The sequence below is a fragment of the Archocentrus centrarchus genome, chromosome 9 (assembly GCF_007364275.1).
Source record: "Archocentrus centrarchus isolate MPI-CPG fArcCen1 chromosome 9, fArcCen1, whole genome shotgun sequence".
Taxonomy (NCBI): Eukaryota; Metazoa; Chordata; class Actinopteri; order Cichliformes; family Cichlidae; genus Archocentrus; species Archocentrus centrarchus.
In genome coordinates this window covers 15203417-15221797 of record NC_044354.1, presented here as the reverse complement: position 1 = coordinate 15221797, position 18381 = coordinate 15203417, and the positions used below count along the sequence as shown (strand labels likewise).

The window sequence follows — 18381 nt, the reverse complement described above, 5'->3', positions numbered from 1 at the left end:
TGTGCTAGCAGCTCCTCCAAACAAATCAATCAGTCTTTAGTGACGTTGGTCATCTATGTTTAACAGTGAGCACGGTGGAATTTGGACATTTCCCATCAGTGTCAGTTACAGATAAACATATGAAGCTGGACTTTGATCTCAGCGTGCTAAAATACAGCTGGACAGAACCTTCAGCTGAACACTCGTCTACTAGAGAGATCCCAGGTATGAGCAGAAATACTTCACGTTCAAATGCCAGCTGTGTGTGATGATTACTTGACAATTTGTTCTGCAGCTGGGTCTGAATGAAGTCAGGGAAGATTAGCTGTGTTAAGAGATCATGTGAAACAACTGCAGTGGTTGATGAGCAAAAGTCTGTGTGCGTGCCCCACACGGTAAGGATAAAAGATGCCATTAGTAAACCATGAGAAGGCTGTCTGAAATGTGCTCCAGTAACACTGCACTGTGACGAATGCCATCTAGCCGCATCAGCCATTTCTAGCAATGAGGCAGAGTTCACAAAGAGTTTATATTTCCACTTAAGCACACTTTTAAGCTCAGAGGGTGAAAGTACAACCAACAACAAAAAAGTAGGTCAGCAAGCATGGGAACGGCTTTTAAAAGGCATTTGCATACGTAAAGTCAATAATTCATACACATGACCCCTGCTGTAGTGCAGAGTTAATGAACTCATGGGTTTTAATCAGTAACTGAGTATTAGGACTTAGTCATGATGACTAAGCTTCATATGAGCTCACAAGTGAAGATCTCACACACTCATTTTCTTTTTCTTTTCTTTGTCAAGTTCTCAGAATTGGAACATGAATACTGTTGTGACTCTCTTGACGGGGCAGAGGATGCCCATGGTTGGACTCGGCACGTGGAAGAGTGCTCCGGGACAGGTAGGGACATAAACATTCATACAAACTTTGTTGGTGAAGTCCTACAATGTTTTTAGATATGGTGCAATTATAAAGAAAGCTTACATCTGTCTCCGTGTGTTTTCAGGTGAAGCAGGCAGTGTTTACAGCTTTAGAGTGTGGGTACAGACACATTGACTGCGCTGCTGCTTATGGGAATGAGAAAGAGGTTGGAGAAGCGCTGGCTCTTTGGGTGGGTCCAGGAAAGGTGAGCTTTTCTCCGGTCTTTTAATCAGCTCCAGGTACATTTATTCACTTCACTTTAGCCATAACAGGTGTGGTCACTTGCCATGAAAATGTATACTGGGACTTATTTATTTATTTTTTGTAGACTCTCTAATCAATCTCATCTTAGCCAAAAAAATTAAAAGTAAATATTGAACTTATCAGAGAAATCCTAAGGTCCACGTGCTTGCTTGTTTCAGAACTTTAAAACTGAGCTTCAGCATAATAAAAAAAACTTCATTGAGCAAACTCTATCTGCTGGACCATGTGATAGGGTCTGAAGCTCCAAAAAGCAGTGCAATTATTTGCAACTGAATGTAGAACGTACAGTAGAGGTTACTTTAGGCTCTGAATGTTTGATTTTGGAGGTTTTTATGCTGGATGCCCTTCGTAATGCATCCCCAAAGGGATCGTACAGTTCTGTCAATCAGCTGGCTTTGTGGCTCTACTGACATTCAAATAAAAAAGGATAAATATTTCCAGTTTAGTGTTCTTTACCTTACCCATGAGGCACGAAGTTGCCTGTTCATTTTTATTGATTTATTTTTTTGCACCTGATTGCCACTGTGTGGTAAGAGATTTCTGACAGCTTTAGTTACATTTCTGAGGTTAGGAAACTCCACCAAGAATCTTCATCTCTACTTCTCTCATGGTTTTGTTCTAATAGATGTTTGAAGCCCCAATGATGCGATATTTCTCAAAAAGAACGTATGCAAATCACTTTATCAGCATAAAGGTTTCTAAGAAGTGGTTAACATGGGTTAAACTCTAGAGTTTGCTACCGTCAGGTTCAAAGTTGTTACCACCTGGAATTTACCGTGTCAAAGTCTTTCCTTGTGTAGTGCAGTCATTGGTTTGTATACTCGTACTTTCTCCTTCAGGCTCTGCAACGTGAAGAGGTGTTTGTGACGTCCAAACTGTGGAACACCAAGCATGACCCCGAGGATGTTGAAGAGGCGTGCAGAACCAGTTTGGCCCACCTTGGTCTCTCCTACCTGGACCTTTACCTCATGCACTGGCCCATGGCATTTCAGTGAGTAACTGCACACTCAGTAATGTTAATTTGTCACCACCTGGCCATAACTGTGCAGAGATCAAAGTGAAATTGAAAATCTATGTCACTTTACCTGAAGCAGCTTTTCTGTGTGGACATTTCAGGAGGGGGACGGAGCTGATGCCTCGAAAGGGAGATGGAAGTATTTGTTACTCTGACACACACTACAAGGATACTTGGACTGCCATGGAGAGCCTCGTAGACAGAGGTCTAGTCAAGGCTATAGGCCTGTCCAACTTCAACGCCCGACAGACTGATGACATCATCAGCATAGCCAGGCATAAACCTGTAGTAAACCAGGTGCAATCATGGAGAGTCAGCTACATTAATATGAAAGTCAGTAACCTGTAACTTAAAAACTGTGTCTGTGTTACAGGTGGAGTGCCATCCTTATTTGTCTCAAACAGATCTCCTTTCACACTGTCGGTTAGTGTGATGCCTGTTTACCATATGATCAAAGTGGTAGCCCTTTTTTCTTAGTATTGTATTGAATTAACAGGCCTCATACCTCCCAGCTCAGTGGGAGTTTGTGTGACAGCTTACAGTCCTCTGGGCAGTGGAGACAGACCCTGGGCCTCAGCTGATGAACCAAGTCTGCTAGCAGATCCTCGACTGGGATCTATAGCCCAGAGATATCAAAAGACACCAGCCCAGGTTATGCTCCGGTAAAGCAGGAAAACTCACAGTAACACGAATACCAGTGACGCCTTTTACAGTTTCTTCCATTTATTGACTAATAACATGACACATCTGCAGATGGCACATTCAGAGGGGTGTTGTGTGTATCCCCAAAAGTGTGACACCTTCCAGGATTGAGCAGAACTTGAACGTGTTTGAATTTTCCCTGTCAGAAGAAGACATGAAGCTCATTGAATCCTTCAACTGCAACAAGCGTTTCATCGTTCCAACAGTCGAGGTGAGTCACTGATCTCCATGGCACCTAAAAGCACTTCAGAACTGCTTCTTCCCCACAGACAGCCATCAGAGCCTGAATATTTAGGTGTTTAGATAACAAAGGTTGATCAGAAAGCATTAACTGCTCTAGTTTCCCTCTGATGAAGACTCACAGCTGACATTGTCTTGTCTTTGATTTAATCAGTTTCTTAGAGGTTTACAGTGAGGTGTTTGACATCAGTCGGATGCAGTTGTACATTATTAGACACATTATTAAAATATAAACTATTGTAATTTGCATTTCTTTCCACAGAGAGACGGCAAGAGAGTTTGGAGAGATGCAGAACATCCTCATTTCCCTTTCCATGATCCTTACTGAGTCTACAACAAATGTGATGTTTACTTTTTGAAAATGGTCTCATGGTGAAAACAGTTATTACTAAATAATGTTATAGTTATTATTATGACTACATGTGTGAAAATTGAAGATATTTTCCCCCTGAGAATGTCAAATAAAGGAGCTTGTATGTGTAGGTTCTCAGTCATCCAGGTCATAGTAGTCTCTGGAGCTTGAAAAAAACTGGGCTTCCATCAGATCAACCAAGATGCACAGGAAAGATCAAACACAAACTAGGGAGAACAAGAATGACAAGAGGAACAACATTGTCATCCCTTATGTGGCAGGCTTGTCAGAGAAACTCAGAAGAATTTTCTCCAAGCATGACATCCCAGCATACTTCAAACCAAGTCACACCCTAAGGCAAAAACTGGTTTATCCCAGGGACAAACCCCCAAACACATGATCAGAAATGTAGTGTATGCTGTCCAGTGCAGTGAAGAGTGGTCGGACCTCTACATTTGAGAAACCGAACAGCCTCTTCACAAACAAATGGCACAACATAGAAGAGCCACTTCGATAGGACAAGACTCAGCTATACATCTGCATCTGAAGGAAAAAGGGCACTCCTTTGAGGATGCCAATGTTCAGATTTTGGACAGGGAAGACAGATGGTTTGAAAGAGGAGTACAAGAAGCCATCTATGTCCACTGTAACCATCATTGAACAGAGGAGGTGGATTACGTCACCAACTTTCCCCTACTTACAGTGCTGTCCTGAGCTCCATTCCCAGACATCTCAAGCCCCCCCTTCACACCATTGTTCCAGTGACCTCAATAGGTCACGTGAAACAATGGAGCGAAATCCTAAATTGGTTTCATCTGAAACCACTGATTGCAATGACCCACGGCTCCTTTCACACCTTGGCACATGTGATTATGCACATGACCAATACAGGGTCATAACCACCTCCAGGGGACAACGCCCACAGGGGTTTAAATACCTGGGTCTCTCCACCATTTGGTTTGAGAACTGAAGAAGCTTTTCAGATGAGAGGTGAAACGTCTTCAACAAACAAAAAGAAGTCCAGTCCACAGTGACACTGTGTGGACAAAAACAGAACTGCCTTGTAGCCCAGTGATAGTACTACTGATCACAGGTCTGCATGCTTTCACTCTGCTGGCAGCACCTCTGCAGGACAACAGCTGTTCACAACTAATTAACTAGGCATTGCTCTGTAAAGACATCTTTAGTGTCGGGTATAAAAATTGCACAATCGTCTCATTTTACCACAAATGACTGTTGTGTGCCGTCTCTCCCCCAGTTTTATGCCTTTCTCTGACAGTAAAGATAAATGGCAAAAATGAAAGTATCAAATGCCAATTACAGTAAATCTGCAACCCTTTAATCTCCCTGTGCCAAATCAAACTTGTGTTTATTTCATTTTGCAATACCTAATATACAGTATCAATTAAAAAAAAAAAAAGACAACAGTTCTGTTTCGTGAGTTTTATTTTCCAACAACATAACCTTGACAAATTCGTAATACATTATATGCTACTGTTTATTTAAAAAAAGAGGAAGTCATTAGCAATATGTTTTTTTTTTCTCTTTTCTTTCTAGCATAGAATCCCATCACTATAGCCATTCACATTGGTTGTGATATACTGAGAATGAGGCCACTCAAACATCACCCCCCCACCCCAGGAAAAGAAATCTGCAGTCAGTCTCTCGCCTTCCATTTCCAACATCCCCTTACCCCACCCACATCAAAGCCAGGGCAAACCAAGCAGCTACATGCTTTCTCCAAGGGGAAAAAAAAGAAAAGAAAAAAAAAAGAAAAAAAAAAATCATACAAAAAAAAAAAAAAAAGGGAACACATGAAAGAAGCACAAAGTCCTAAAAATGTGGAATCTGGTGAGATTTGTACAGGTGTGATCCCAATACTGACCACTGTGGGGCAGTGTATGTTTATCCGTACAGGTCATCATCATTATCTTCATTGAACACTGGACCGCTGCCAGTTCCACCAGAGCCATGGCTTGGACCACTGCCGCCTGCAGCACTGGAGGGAAACCTGAAAGAAAAGACAACGTTACATATCCATTTATTTTTGTGGTTATGGAGGTCCCAATGTTTCGGTCAGAGGTAACAACTGTTTTAGTGGAAGTGAGTGAGTGGTGAAATTCTACCAATGGCAACACTTTTCCAAATACTATACATCTTTTTTTCTTTTTAAATAAAAGTGGACTCAGCTCTAGTGTTTAATGAAGGGATTCATCTGAAAAAGTCCTCGTACTTAACTAGTCATATTATAGTACAACCAATCAGAACTGGGCTTCATACTTAAACAGAAGGAATGACATCCTTATTAATGGTGCCTTTCTGCAAATCTTAAAATACATGACTTCAACACTCAATATAAAATGAAAGTACCTGAAGCTGCCAAAGCCACGGCTCTGCTGCAGTGTCTGAGCAAACATCTCATATTTGCGAATGTCATTGTCACTGACGGAGCGACGGGCAAATCGCATTGCCTCTTCAAAGTGGTCCTTCCTGATCTCTGGTACAGGATCATCTTCTTCCACCTCCTATGAAAACAAAGTGTCAAACATGAGAGATCAGCGGCAGCAGCACTGCAGCAGCATGCAGATGCTCATCCAGTTATGAAAAAGTGAAAAAAGAGATACAACAAGTACTGACCATAGCCGATGGGTTGGTCTGCCTCTCCCTCTCTCTGCGGATCTCGTTTTCAATGCTCTCTCTGATGGCCAGTTTACACGCTCGCTGGCAGATCTCTGTGAGATCAGCTCCAGAAAAGCCATTAGTCATCTTAGCCAGGAAGTCCAAGTCCACATCCTATCAAACAAAAAGACAGTGTAAGATTTTGACTCAGTTATAATTACAGTTTTTTCCTATTGGTTATTTAGCCACTTTTGGCTGCTCCCTTGTCACCAGGGAGTCACTACAGCAGGTAGCTCCCCATGTTTAATTTGGCAAAGTTTTGAAACTGGATGCCCTTCCTGATGCAACCCCAAAGGCGATATTTCTATTATGTGTTACTTTTATTCTAAAGTGTTAATCAGAATATGACCATTTCCTAATATTGGTCATGGTTCCAATAAGCAATCCTGAAGTAAATAGAAGCAAATTTTAAATCTTTTTGTTAAAAAAAAATTCTCATTAACTATATGGTACTCTATTGATGTTAGAGAAACCACACCAAGCAGAAACCAAAAAGTAAGTAGGGGTGTGAGTGGTATGAATAGAAAGTAGCAGCTCTGTCACCTTGCTGATGGGGCTCTTGCGGAGGTTGGCCTTCAGGATGCTGACCCTGCTCTTCTCATCAGGCAGGGGTATGTAGATGAGCTGATCCAGACGGCCAGGTCTCAGGATGGCAGGGTCGATGATGTCTGGTCTGTTCGTGGCTCCAATGATGAAGACATTCTTCTTGCTCGACATTCCGTCCATCTCAGTCAAGATCTGGTTGATGACACGGTCTGCAGCTCCACCGCCATCTCCCACGTTGCCGCCACGGGCCTTAGCAATGGAGTCCAGCTCATCAAAGAAGAGAACGCATGGGGCTGCTTGGCGAGCCTACAAGTAGAAGATGCACAAACAAAATGGTCTTAAATACAAGAAGAAATCAGTCCAATCCTGTATAGCACCAACCTGAAGTGTAGCCGCTCTGTTATCAGATACAACATTGAAATGCTTTGACACCCAAATGCTATGACAGACATCCTACCAAGATTCACCTTATCAAAGATCTCTCTGACGTTGGCCTCAGACTCTCCAAACCACATAGTGAGCAGCTCAGGTCCTTTGATAGAAATGAAATTCGCCTGGCACTCGTTGGCAATGGCTTTAGCCAACAGAGTCTTACCACATCCAGGGGGACCATAGAACAACACACCCTTGGATGGGGTCATGCCAAACTTGAGGAACTTGTCTGGGTGCTCCACTGGGTACTAAATTAAGGACAGGGAAGGGGGAAAACCGTTGAAAACAACACTAAGTAGTTTATGATGTATTAGTTGTGTCAAACATTTCTAAAAATAGCTCATACCTGCACTAACTCCTGCAGCTCCCTCTTGACATCATCCAGACCTCCAATATCCTCCCAGGTGATGTTAGGAACCTCAACAACAGTCTCTCTCAGTGCTGATGGGTTGCTCTGGCTCAGAGCCCACTGGAAAACAGTAGATTGTGTTAGTATTGACACCAAAGGCAATTTCTGGCCGGAACTGCTGTGGACATCCATCTACCAGACTCTCAGATGCATGACAGTAACACTGTTGCCAAAGGCCATATTAGATCTCTTACCTTGAAGTCATCCATGGTGACTGCTAGAGAGTTCATGACTTCAGCATCAATGGTCTCATCCTCGAGGTCAATCAGGTCCATCTTCTTCCTAATGGCCTGCAGGGCAGCCTCAGAGCAGAGAGCTGCAAGATCTGCACCCACATGCCCATGAGTCTCATTGGCTACCTAAAATTAGATACAAAAAGCTCAATACTTAAGAATTCTTCCCCAGGTTTCCAAGCAGTGTACCATTCATGTGACAAAAAAAAACCAAAAACTAAACCTGCGGCCTTATGTAACTCAGCTACTTGATAATCTATGTCTGTCACAACGAACAACTTTAATACACTGGAATGCTAGACCAAGCATGGTCACAAAGGTCAACTTGAGAACTAAGTAATGTGAATGAAGCACTTTGGTATTATAACAGCAATTTTACATTAGTTACACAATTACTTGAAACATCTGGTGCTGTTTTAGTTCTAAGAGACAGGCAAAAATCACGTTTGTACCTATCCTTCAAAGAAGCAGTGTGTACAAACCTGTTCCAAGTCAACATCATCAGCCAGCTTCATGTTCTTAGTGTGAATCTGGAGAATCTCCAATCTGCCAGTAGCATCAGGGATACCAATGTCCACTTCCCTGTCAAAACGCCCTGAAAGTGACAAGGATTCAAACGTGTATTAGATTTAATGAGGAAAAAAAAAAAAAAAAAAAAAACTCCAAACCACACACACAAGGTCATTAAAGTCAACTAAAATTAAAATCATAATGTACAACTAGATGTTCATATATTTAAATAAAGAAAAAATATATATATGTATATATAAATATATATATAGTGCAATAAAATAAGCAGTGAGGCAGCATTGGTGCATACATTATTTTTGAAACTGGGATGTCATGACTGTTGTGTTCGCATTGCAACAGCCAATCTAAACTTCCTATTGAGCACATTTTGTTCCTGACAAATACCTCACATCATAAATAATTGAAAGTCATAAACAAAATGTTTTTAAACAAAAAACAGACTTAAGACAGCAGGCAAGAATCATTACATTTAACAAAGTATCATTATTTGATGGTTAAACAACATCTATGGCTGGCTTTCTGAAAAGCCTCTGACGAGAAGCAACTGACAGCTTTGACAGACTGAAGTGCAGAGTTGTGAAAAAGTGAGCCACCAATGAACTGCAGACCCCACAAAAATCAACACAAGCCAGCAGTTTTAAAATCAGTAACAACATGGCTCTGGGAGGCATTCAAGCAGATGGAATAACCTAGTGCAAGAGCCCATTTAAGTAACGCTTTAAGCTGAAAGAATTCACCTGAAGAGAAACTGTAAAACCTTTTTTCCCCCCAGAAAATAATCTAACACTGCCTCTGAGTATTATCCAGAAAAAAAATAAAATAAAAATTAAAACCGCAAGCGGTGATATCGGGCCCTCGCACTCCGCGCGCGTCGACCTGTGGCGCTCGTCGACCCGTGCCGCACTCGGAGGTTTTGTGATCGTGATGGGTCTCTAGAAAGTTGAATTCTTTTATAGGAAAAGGTATCTTTTGCTCTCGGCATAGACGCAATGGAATATTTGGGGGTGTGGTCACGGCTCCAGCATGCAAAATAGGGCATGGGTCTGATTGACTTTTTGATGGGCTGTTTGTCTAGATGATGTGGAGCCAATTTGGTCTCACTGGGTGAAATGCCCTAGGAGGAGTTCATTCAAATAGCAGGCCTGAAAATGGCAAAAATTGACACGTTCAATTGAAGATGCTGGACTTCCTGTAGGGTTTGGAGTATGGCTCCAAGAGACTTTTTTGTATGTCTTAGGATGTTACATGAGTGTGCAAAATTTCAGAGCTGTAGATAAAATGTAACTCAGGGGCTAGCTAAAAAACATGGTATATTATGATATTTAAAGCTGCCAGTAGGGGGCGCTCTAACGTTTATGGACTTTATGCATATGAATGTGTTCAGGGCAGCATGCTTATCACACCACTGAAGTTTGAGCCAGATTGGGCAAGTTGGCTTAGAGTTACAGCCATTTTTGTGTTCATGGCGAATCATCGAACTTTGCCGTCCCATAAGGGTGACGCCCTTTTGTCAAAAACTCACAGTTTTGAAAACACAGTAAGTCCAACTTCTTAAGGCTTTCCAGGTGAAATTTGAGATGGTTCTGCTAAACCACCTTGGAGCTGGACCTCCAAGTGTAAAATATGACATTTCCTGTTCCCACTAGGTGGCGCTGCGACTGATATTAAATATTGTCATATGTATGTGTTCAGGGGGGCACCCTCATCCTACTGGAGAAGTTTGATGCACATTGGATCATGTAGGTATGAATGAGAGGCAATCAAAATTTCATGGCGAATGATCAAAGTTCAAAGGGGCATAAGGACCCCTCCCCCTTGGCAAAAACTCACCATTTTCGAGATTTAGATTCCCCTGGGGGTGTAGGTTAGACAAACCAAATATGAAGATGATAACGTCTAAAACCTCTGAGTTATTAGAAAAAGTGTGAGGGCTGCAAATCGCCAAATTTGCATAATTAATTCAAAATGGCGGACTTCCTGTTGGGTTTAGGGCATGGCTCCAAGAGGATTTTTTGTGCGCCTGGACATGATATACATGTGTCTGAAGTTTCATTCATGTACGTGAAACACAGCGGTGGGGCTCCAGTTTAGGGGGCGCTAGCGAGCCATTTGGGCGCGCCCTTGCCCGAGCCCATTAAAATACTTAAATTTTCACCAGGTGTGACGCATGTGCAAAGTTTCATGAGTTTTTGAATATGATAAAGCCCCCAAAAAGCTAATTCATTTGCCTGAATAATAATAATAATAATAATAAAAAAAAAAAAAAAAAAAAAAAAAAAAAATAATAATAAACGAAGCAATTACAATAGGGCCTTCGCACAGTTCGTGCTCGGGCCCTAATTATAGCTGGGTATGTAGTTACTAAAGAGTTCTCCATTAAACACACTCACACCATTTTAACAGTCTTAAATGCAAGCCTAAATGTTATTTAACATTAGTCTTCAGAGTTTTCTAGTGACAACAATGAGAAATAACAATTAAATTCCTCCTCATGGTGTGTTGTTGACTTAACATTTCATGATGCACATACAAACAAATTCATGAAGTGGATGTTTCTTCAGGTTCAAATCACTAAAGATCAAATACAAGCTTTAAACATAATTTACCAAATCTCCTGAGAGCTGGATCAATGCTGTTGGGTCTGTTGGTAGCAGCCATGACAATAACGTGAGCTCTCTGTTTCAGGCCATCCATAAGAGTCAGCAGCTGAGAAACAATGCGCCTCTCCACCTCTCCGTGAGTCTATAAAAGGGAAACAAATGACATTTTAAATTCCATATAAAAATGATGGTGTTGACTGAATTAGAGCACCTAATCAGGTAGTGAACAGGACAGTGTTAGGGGTTAGATGATCCCGTTAGCTAGATTTTTAAAGCAGCAAAAATAACCTAAAAAGAACATCACAAAGGTCCAGACACTGGAGCATTTATTTCACAACACTCAAATAACAAACCAGATAATGTGTGTTTATTCAGCTACCCATTCAGTTCTCTCTTACCTTCTCTCTCTTTGGAGCAATTGCATCAAGCTCATCGATGAAGATGATGGCAGGAGCGTTCTTTTCAGCTTCCTCAAAGGCCTTTCTCAGGTTACTCTCACTTTCTCCAGCCAGCTTACTCATGATCTCAGGGCCTAAGACACAGCCAAACAGTTTGTGAAGAAACCCTGCATATAGTATCAACTACTGATAGCAATCTGATAAATACTCATTTAAATCAATCAGACATAATCAACAACGCTATCTAAACCAACTCCAGCAAACCGGCCTGACTACAAATCAGTCTGCATTGAAGAAACAGGATAATGTTCATACCATTAATCAGGAAGAAGAAAGCTCCTGTTTCATTGGCCACAGCTCTGGCAATCAAAGTTTTTCCAGTTCCAGGGGGTCCATATAGCAGAATTCCACGTGGCGGCTGTAAACAGGAGAGGGGGTGGGGGGGATTAAGTCATTTTTTTCCCCCCGAATCAAAAGAATTTCATTGATATAAAAATGATAAACTGAATCTCTCTGAACTTTTAGTCACCCATTACATCATTAAACAAACTGAAACTAAGCAAAACAAAATTGAAAGCACTGTTACTTTACTCTGGTTAAAAATATAATAAAAATTAAAGCCGCAAGCGGCGATGAGCGGGCCCTCGCACCCGGCGCGCGTCGACCCCTGGCGCGCTCCAGCCAAGCCGCGCGTCGACCCGTGGCACGCTCCAGCCGAACCGCGCTCGGAGGTTCTCGCAGACGAGAGAGTAGCTGGCTCACCCGGCTGCTGACGGCTCAGCAGGCTAGCCGTACTTCGCGTCGATCGTCTCCCGCTCCCACTAGGTGGCGTCGGTGAGTGCCCACTAATTAATATGTCACAATGCTCTATGTAATGCCTGCAGCCATCAATGAAACTGTAATGACCATAGGATGATGAGTATCAGTGTCCTACTGATTTCCTGTTGCCACTAGGTGGCGTTATGAGTGTGAAACAAAGCTGATAGAGGGGTGTGTCCGGTCTCCCTTACCCTCCCATTAAGCCTGTGAAGTTTGAGGCACATCGGACAATGTATGTCAGAGATGTAACAATTTGGTGCACTGTGGTATATGAGTAAAATCCCACATTTAGAGGGTTGCTACGGCAACAGCGTTCAATATTCTACAAAACCATGAATATCTTTTGATGGGCTACTTGTGTAGATGATCTGGAGCCATTTTGGTGTGACTGGATGAAAAGCTGTAGTAGAAGATGATTCAAATAGCAGGCCTGAAAAATGTGAGAAATGCTGCAAAAATGAAACCTTAATTAGAACATGTCAGGCTTCCTGTTGGATTTCGGCTATCGGTCCAAGAGACTTTTTTGTACGTCTTAGGATGTTACTTCAGCATGCACGATTTCAGGTACACAGACCAAGCACTGCCCTGGGGCTGATGTTTAGAACCTATCTGGGCCTGAAATGGAAAAAAAGTCCAAATTCAGAGGGTTGCTACGGCAACACCGTTCAATATTCTACAAAATCATGAATATCTTTTGATGGGCTACTTGTGTGGATGATCTGGAGCCATTTTGGTCTCACTGGGTCAAATGCCCTAGGAGGAGTTGAGGCAAAAAGGCCTGGAAAAGGCGAAAAATGCTGCAAAAATGACACTTTAAAGTGAACGTGGCTGACTTCCTGTTGTGTTTCGGCTATCGGTCCAAGAGACTTTTTTGTAGATGTTAGCATTTTACATCAGCAGGCACATTTTCAGGTACATAGAGAAAGCACAGCCCAGGGGCTGATGTTTAGAATCTCTGTGAATTTGAAATTGAAAAAAGTCCAAATTCAGAGGGTTGCCATGGCAACACCGTTCAATATTCTACAAAACCCTGAATAACTTTTGATGGGCTACTTGTGTAGATGATCTGGAGCCAATTTGGTGTCACTGGGTGAAATGCCCTAGGACAAGTTCGTTCAAATAGCAGGCGTGGAAATCGCAAAAATTGACACCTTCAATTGAAGATGGCCGACTTCCTGTAGGGTTTGGGGTATGGGTCCAAGAGACTTTTTTGTACGTCTTAGTATGTTACACGAGCATGTACATTTTCATACATGTAGAGAAAACGTAGCTCCGGGGCTACTCAAAAAACTTGCTATTTTAAGATATTCCGAGCTGCCACTAGGCGGCGCTGTAACGTTTATGGACTTTATGCATATGAGTGTGTTCAGGGCAGCATGCTTATCACACCACTGAAGTTTGAGCCAGATTGGGCAAGTTGGCTTTGAGTTACAGCCATTTTTGTGTTCATGGCGAATCATCGAACTTTGCCGTCCCATAAGGGTCACGCCCTTTTGTCAAAAACTCACAGTTTTGAAAACACAGTAAGTCCAACTTCTTAAGGCTTTCCAGGTGAAATTTGAGATGGTTCTGCTAAACCACCTTGGAGCTGGACCTCCAAGTGTAAAATATGACATTTCCTGTTCCCACTAGGTGGCGCTGCGACTGATATTAAATATTGTCATATGTATGTGTTCAGGGGGGCACCCTCATCCTACTGGAGAAGTTTGATGCACATTGGATCATGTAGGTATGAATGAGAGGCAATCAAATTTTCATGGCGAATGATCAAAGGTCAAAGGGGCATAAGGACCCCTCCCCCTTGGCAAAAACTCACCATTTTCGAGATTTAGATTCCCCTGGGGGTGTAGGTTAGACAAACCAAATATGAAGATGATAACGTCTAAAACCTCTGAGTTATTAGAGAAAGTGTGAGGGCTGCAAATCGCCAAATTTGCATAATTAATTCAAAATGGCGGACTTCCTGTTGGGTTTAGGGCATGGCTCCAAGAGGATTTTTTGTGCGCGTGGACATGATATACATGTGTATGAAGTTTCATTCATGTACGTGAAACACAGCGGTGGGGCTCCAGTTTAGGGGGCGCTAGCGAGCCATTTGGGCGCGCCCTTGCCCGAGCCCATTAAAATACTTAAATTTTCACCAGGTGTGATGCATGTGCAAAGTTTCATGAGTTTTTGAATATGATAAAGCCCCCAAAAAGCCAATTCATTTGCCTGAATAATAATAAAAATAAAAATAAAAAAAAAAATAAAAATAATAAACGAAGCAATTACAATAGGGCCTTCGCACAGTTCGTGCTCGGGCCCTAATAATAAGTGTATACCAGACATGGTAAGCATAGTACAACAGCAAAATACAGATGTATAGTCCCTAAAAGTCAGTCAATGGCATTAACAGTAATATCTGGCTAAAGGTAGTCAGTATTTTTCACTGGTCATTCCTGCACAAATGTGCTTATTGTAAAAGCCTTTTTAATTTTTAATGATAGATTTAGAATAGATTAGCCTTTTTAGGCTGTGTAACTGTACAATTTAATGAGCAAGAGACCAATTTTCCCCATTTTGTTAAACAGTTACAAAACAATTCTAGAAAAAGCCAAACCTGTTTCTTAATGCATATAAAGAGGCCTCACCTTGACTCCTATGGCCTTAAACAGCGCTGGGTGCCTGAGAGGCAGCTCCACCATCTCTTTGATCTGAGCCAACTGCTTCCTCACCCCTCCGATGTCATCGTAGCCCACCTCATTCAGGGACTCTTCCTCATCCTGCATGTTCAAACAAGACGTTCACATTTTCATGCAGTTTATTTTCAGTAAAAGTTCAGCCATGTACCATTGCTGTTACCTACCTCTCTCCTGATGGGCTCTCCCTCACAGTGAATGACTGTGTCAGGAGCAACAATGCAGTAGGGGGAGGGGTCGGTCTCCACCACCTTAAACTCCACAGCACGCATTCCTCCTCTGACCAGGAAAATATCACCTTGGCAAAGTAAAAGATGAAAATTTACATTTTCCATAGAGCCATAAGTTGACATGTACTGAAAGGGATGAGTAAAATAAAACATCTGCTCTGATAAAGGAAACTGGTACTCACCTTTGCGGATTGGCCTGTAAGCCTCCAAGAAATATGGCTTCAGGTAGACCTCAAACAGGTTGCCAGTAATTCCTTCTACTGTGTCATCTATTGGAAGTACATGAATCCGCTTCCCATACTTCACATCAGGACATGGCTGAATGCTGAGGGAGACATTAGGCTTAATAAATTGACATTTTTCAAATGTCTATTTATTTAAAAAATAAATAAGTAATAAAAAAAAACAGTTAAGAAAGCTGCAGTGCACTTTTACATACCTGATGACATCACCCAGGCGGACCCGTAGGTTGTTGCGGACCACCCTGTTCATGCGAACTTTCTCATCAGAACAGGTGTCATCAGACAGCACGATGCACACGGTCTCCCGCCTCTTCTTTCCTTTCATCAGCACTGTGTCTCCACGGAAGAGTTGCAACTCATCCATCTTGGTCTTAAGACACATTAAACAGTCATTTTGTGAATATCAGTGTTATTACACAGGCATGTTTCATGACAGAACACAGTCTTGAATTTGTTATTACAGTCTTAAATCCTTCCAAGCAGTTACCTGAGAGAGAGAGACCACACTGTTGTCTTCATTGATGGATTCATCAACAATCAGTCTGTTGGGTCTGTTCTTCTGTTTCAGAATTGCAGTTGCTAGATCATCATTTTTGGATCTGAGGACAGCCAGATAATAAAGTCAAACAATTTACTTGTGCGTCGAAGCTTGTTTCTGCTACTGAAGATTTCTCTTTCTTTTTTTTTCTTTGCTGTCCCTAAATCAATTTCAGGTTAGTATCTCAAAATTTCAAGATATTTCTAAGTAAGTTGAAATTTTGAGATAAATCAAAATTTCGACTTAGCCCTGCCTGTCAATTTATTTCTCCCCAGTTGTGGAAACAAGCCTCCATACATGTGGCTCCTACAACAAATAAATTGGAAAACTAAATTAATTAAAAAAAAAAAAAAAAGTGAAATTTCACCATTACCATGTCATACAGCAAGTGAATGTGAGGTAAGAAAAAATTAGCCTGTATTAGTCCCACATATGGGAAATTCACATTGTTACAGCAGCAGAGTGAACAGAGCAGGAATAAATAGGTTATGCTACATGTATTTATCTAACAATAATAATAATTACACAAAAATAAAAATAGAAAAGGTACACTACACTTTGTAGAACTGTACCTATATATGAATGATACAATAATACATTTGATTAGTAGCAGCAGAACAATGTTTCATAGTGCAGTGGGTGGATGTTAGTAGCATCAAGAATTGAGTATTGGACATTGAGCTATGTAGGTTTAGTAACATTAATAAAGTTGATGAAATCGGCTCCTAAGTTACTGTGCACACTGTGAAACTTATTACAGTTTCTGGTTCTGTCTCTGGTACTCTTTGGGGAAATGCAAAACACTTTTTGTATCTTGTTTTGAAAAGATACATTTCAGTGTTAAAGGGTCAATAAGGTTAACCTCTAACACTTAAAAAAAAAAAAAAAAAAAAAAGACTATTACTTGCATAACTAAATCCATCAAACATTACAAGACACTGGACATTCTGGTACTCAGATATCAGTGCTTGCACTATTGATTGTTGGCATCTTGTGTTGTTACAGTAAAAGCTTAGTTTGGTTGCATTGCTGAGCGCTTGTGTACTTAAGTGGGCTAATATAACAACAAACAGAAATAAGCATTAAAATGTACTTTTACAGGTTGTGGCATAAATCTATGTGTGTTACATTTCACACTCATGTCTTTACATAAGTGCTTAATTATAAGTGTTAATGACCAACTTCGAGAAACAGGTCGTTTACACAACTCGCCAGTTGTGATTTAGTGATGCATACGGACAATTCACACCGTCACTCGTACATTCAGAATATAAAGAATTAATTAATCAGATGGGGGTAAAATCGCTAATACGTTTCTGGAAAAGTCCCGAACAGTTTGTGTGGTTTCTCTTTCATGTTAGCACGCTAATCGTAGCCTTTGAGCTAACCGACTGGCGAGCAAGCGAGCCCAGATGACACAGCAAAAGAATTAGAAAAACTTTGTTAGCCAGCTAGGTCCTCCCTAAACACTCATACCACAAATGTACCGTGACTTTTCAAACGTTAGCTACGAACGTAGCCGTGGGGTGCATACCGCTTACATCTGTTATTTCACTACTGTTCAGCTAACAGCAAACAGAATCCAAGTAAACTGAGAATCATTTAGAATGAGTTGCCAACACTGTTAGCCTGCTAGCTTGGGTATACTGTATGGTGGCTGTAGATAGCTATAAAGCTAGCCATTTGGATGCCTAACGTTTTCTTTTGTAAAACCGTTAGCATATAACATAGGTGTATGCCATCTGCTGAGCCGATTTATATTTGCTGTAATGAAAATCTGACGCCTAATCTAAAGACGGGCCATTCACCGGTGGCTAGGCCAATGCGTCGCTGTGATGGTGGATGCCTGTGGCCTTGGCACTGCTGCTAAGCTAACGTTAGCATTCAAACACGACAGCGATGACTGCGCTTTGTCACACAGCTGGCTAACACTCAGCACCGTTAACCGGTCACGGACAACGGCGTGGATGACAACAGCTAGACAATTGTCAACAATTAATCGACAAACCTACAACTGTTAGAACTGCAGCGTTACGTTATCCAACCAACGGACAAAAGTGCGGAGGCTGAAGTAACTGACCTCATTAGCTACCCTGTTAGCAATGTATTAGCATTCGCGCTAACTTTAATAAACTAACGTATTTTATCTAACGTAAGGTAATTAAAGGGTATTTGTTAATTTTTTTTTTTTTTAAAGCGCTTTTTAATGAGACGGAAATATCTATACTCACTCCCCTCCCGAAGCCATGGTCGTCCACCTGGATTACAATTAATAAATAAATTCTAGCTAAATGTTTAAGATGCTTAACCGGTTCTCTCTGCTCAACCTTCTCTGTGATTTCACACGAAAGAGCAGCAGTTTCCGTGCTTTCTTTACACTTATACCGTGAGTGGAATGTATCCTCCATTCTGATTGGCTGGAGGTTGTCCGTCAAACCCGACAACCAATCAAAAAATTGGAGCTTGTCGTCACCGGGGTTTTTTAAGAACTTCAGCCGGTTATAAAGCAGCTGGATGGTCCCTTTTTTCCGTCAACTTTTATCTTATTGGTCCATGGCCTGAGTCCGA

At 41.5% G+C, this 18381-nt stretch overlaps 2 protein-coding genes across 2 annotated transcripts; one reads left to right on the top strand and one right to left on the bottom strand.

The window, feature by feature from the left end:
- The first annotated feature begins 102 nt into the window (after positions 1-102).
- Positions 103-4068, top strand: akr1a1a (aldo-keto reductase family 1, member A1a (aldehyde reductase)). Its single transcript, XM_030737671.1, has 9 exons — positions 103-204; positions 785-881; positions 988-1107; positions 2006-2157; positions 2283-2478; positions 2555-2604; positions 2694-2843; positions 2935-3094; positions 3386-4068. The coding sequence occupies exons 2-9, from the start codon at positions 801-803 to the stop codon at positions 3449-3451; spliced, it is 975 nt and encodes a 324-aa protein (XP_030593531.1). The 5' UTR covers positions 103-204; positions 785-800; the 3' UTR covers positions 3452-4068.
- Positions 4069-4903: 835 nt separating this feature from the next.
- On the bottom strand, positions 4904-18191 carry vcp (valosin containing protein). The gene is made up of 17 exons (XM_030737478.1): positions 18045-18191; positions 15763-15874; positions 15473-15645; positions 15216-15358; positions 14971-15101; positions 14756-14887; positions 11619-11721; positions 11304-11437; positions 10912-11047; positions 8257-8369; positions 7736-7900; positions 7479-7601; positions 7168-7380; positions 6698-7006; positions 6113-6268; positions 5846-6000; positions 4904-5486 (listed from the first exon to the last, which is right to left on the bottom strand). Exons 1-17 carry the CDS (start codon positions 18059-18061, stop codon positions 5381-5383), a joined length of 2421 nt encoding a protein of 806 aa, XP_030593338.1. The 5' UTR covers positions 18062-18191; the 3' UTR covers positions 4904-5380.
- Positions 18192-18381: the final 190 nt, after the last annotated feature.

Bases quoted from the DNA above. Each gene is read 5' to 3' on its own strand.
- akr1a1a (XM_030737671.1), top strand. From the start codon at position 801: ATGAATACTGTTGTGACTCTCTTGACGGGGCAGAGGATGCCCATGGTT. The intron at 882-987 runs GTAGGGACATAA...GTGTGTTTTCAG, and splicing joins GGAAGAGTGCTCCGGGACAG to GTGAAGCAGGCAGTGTTTAC. The intron at 2,479-2,554 runs GTGCAATCATGG...TCTGTGTTACAG, and splicing joins ATAAACCTGTAGTAAACCAG to GTGGAGTGCCATCCTTATTT.
- vcp (XM_030737478.1), bottom strand. The intron at 6,001-6,112 runs GTCAGTACTTGT...TTGTTTTCATAG, and splicing joins AGACCAACCCATCGGCTATG to GAGGTGGAAGAAGATGATCC. The intron at 5,487-5,845 runs GTACTTTCATTT...CTTTTCTTTCAG, and splicing joins CGTGGCTTTGGCAGCTTCAG to GTTTCCCTCCAGTGCTGCAG.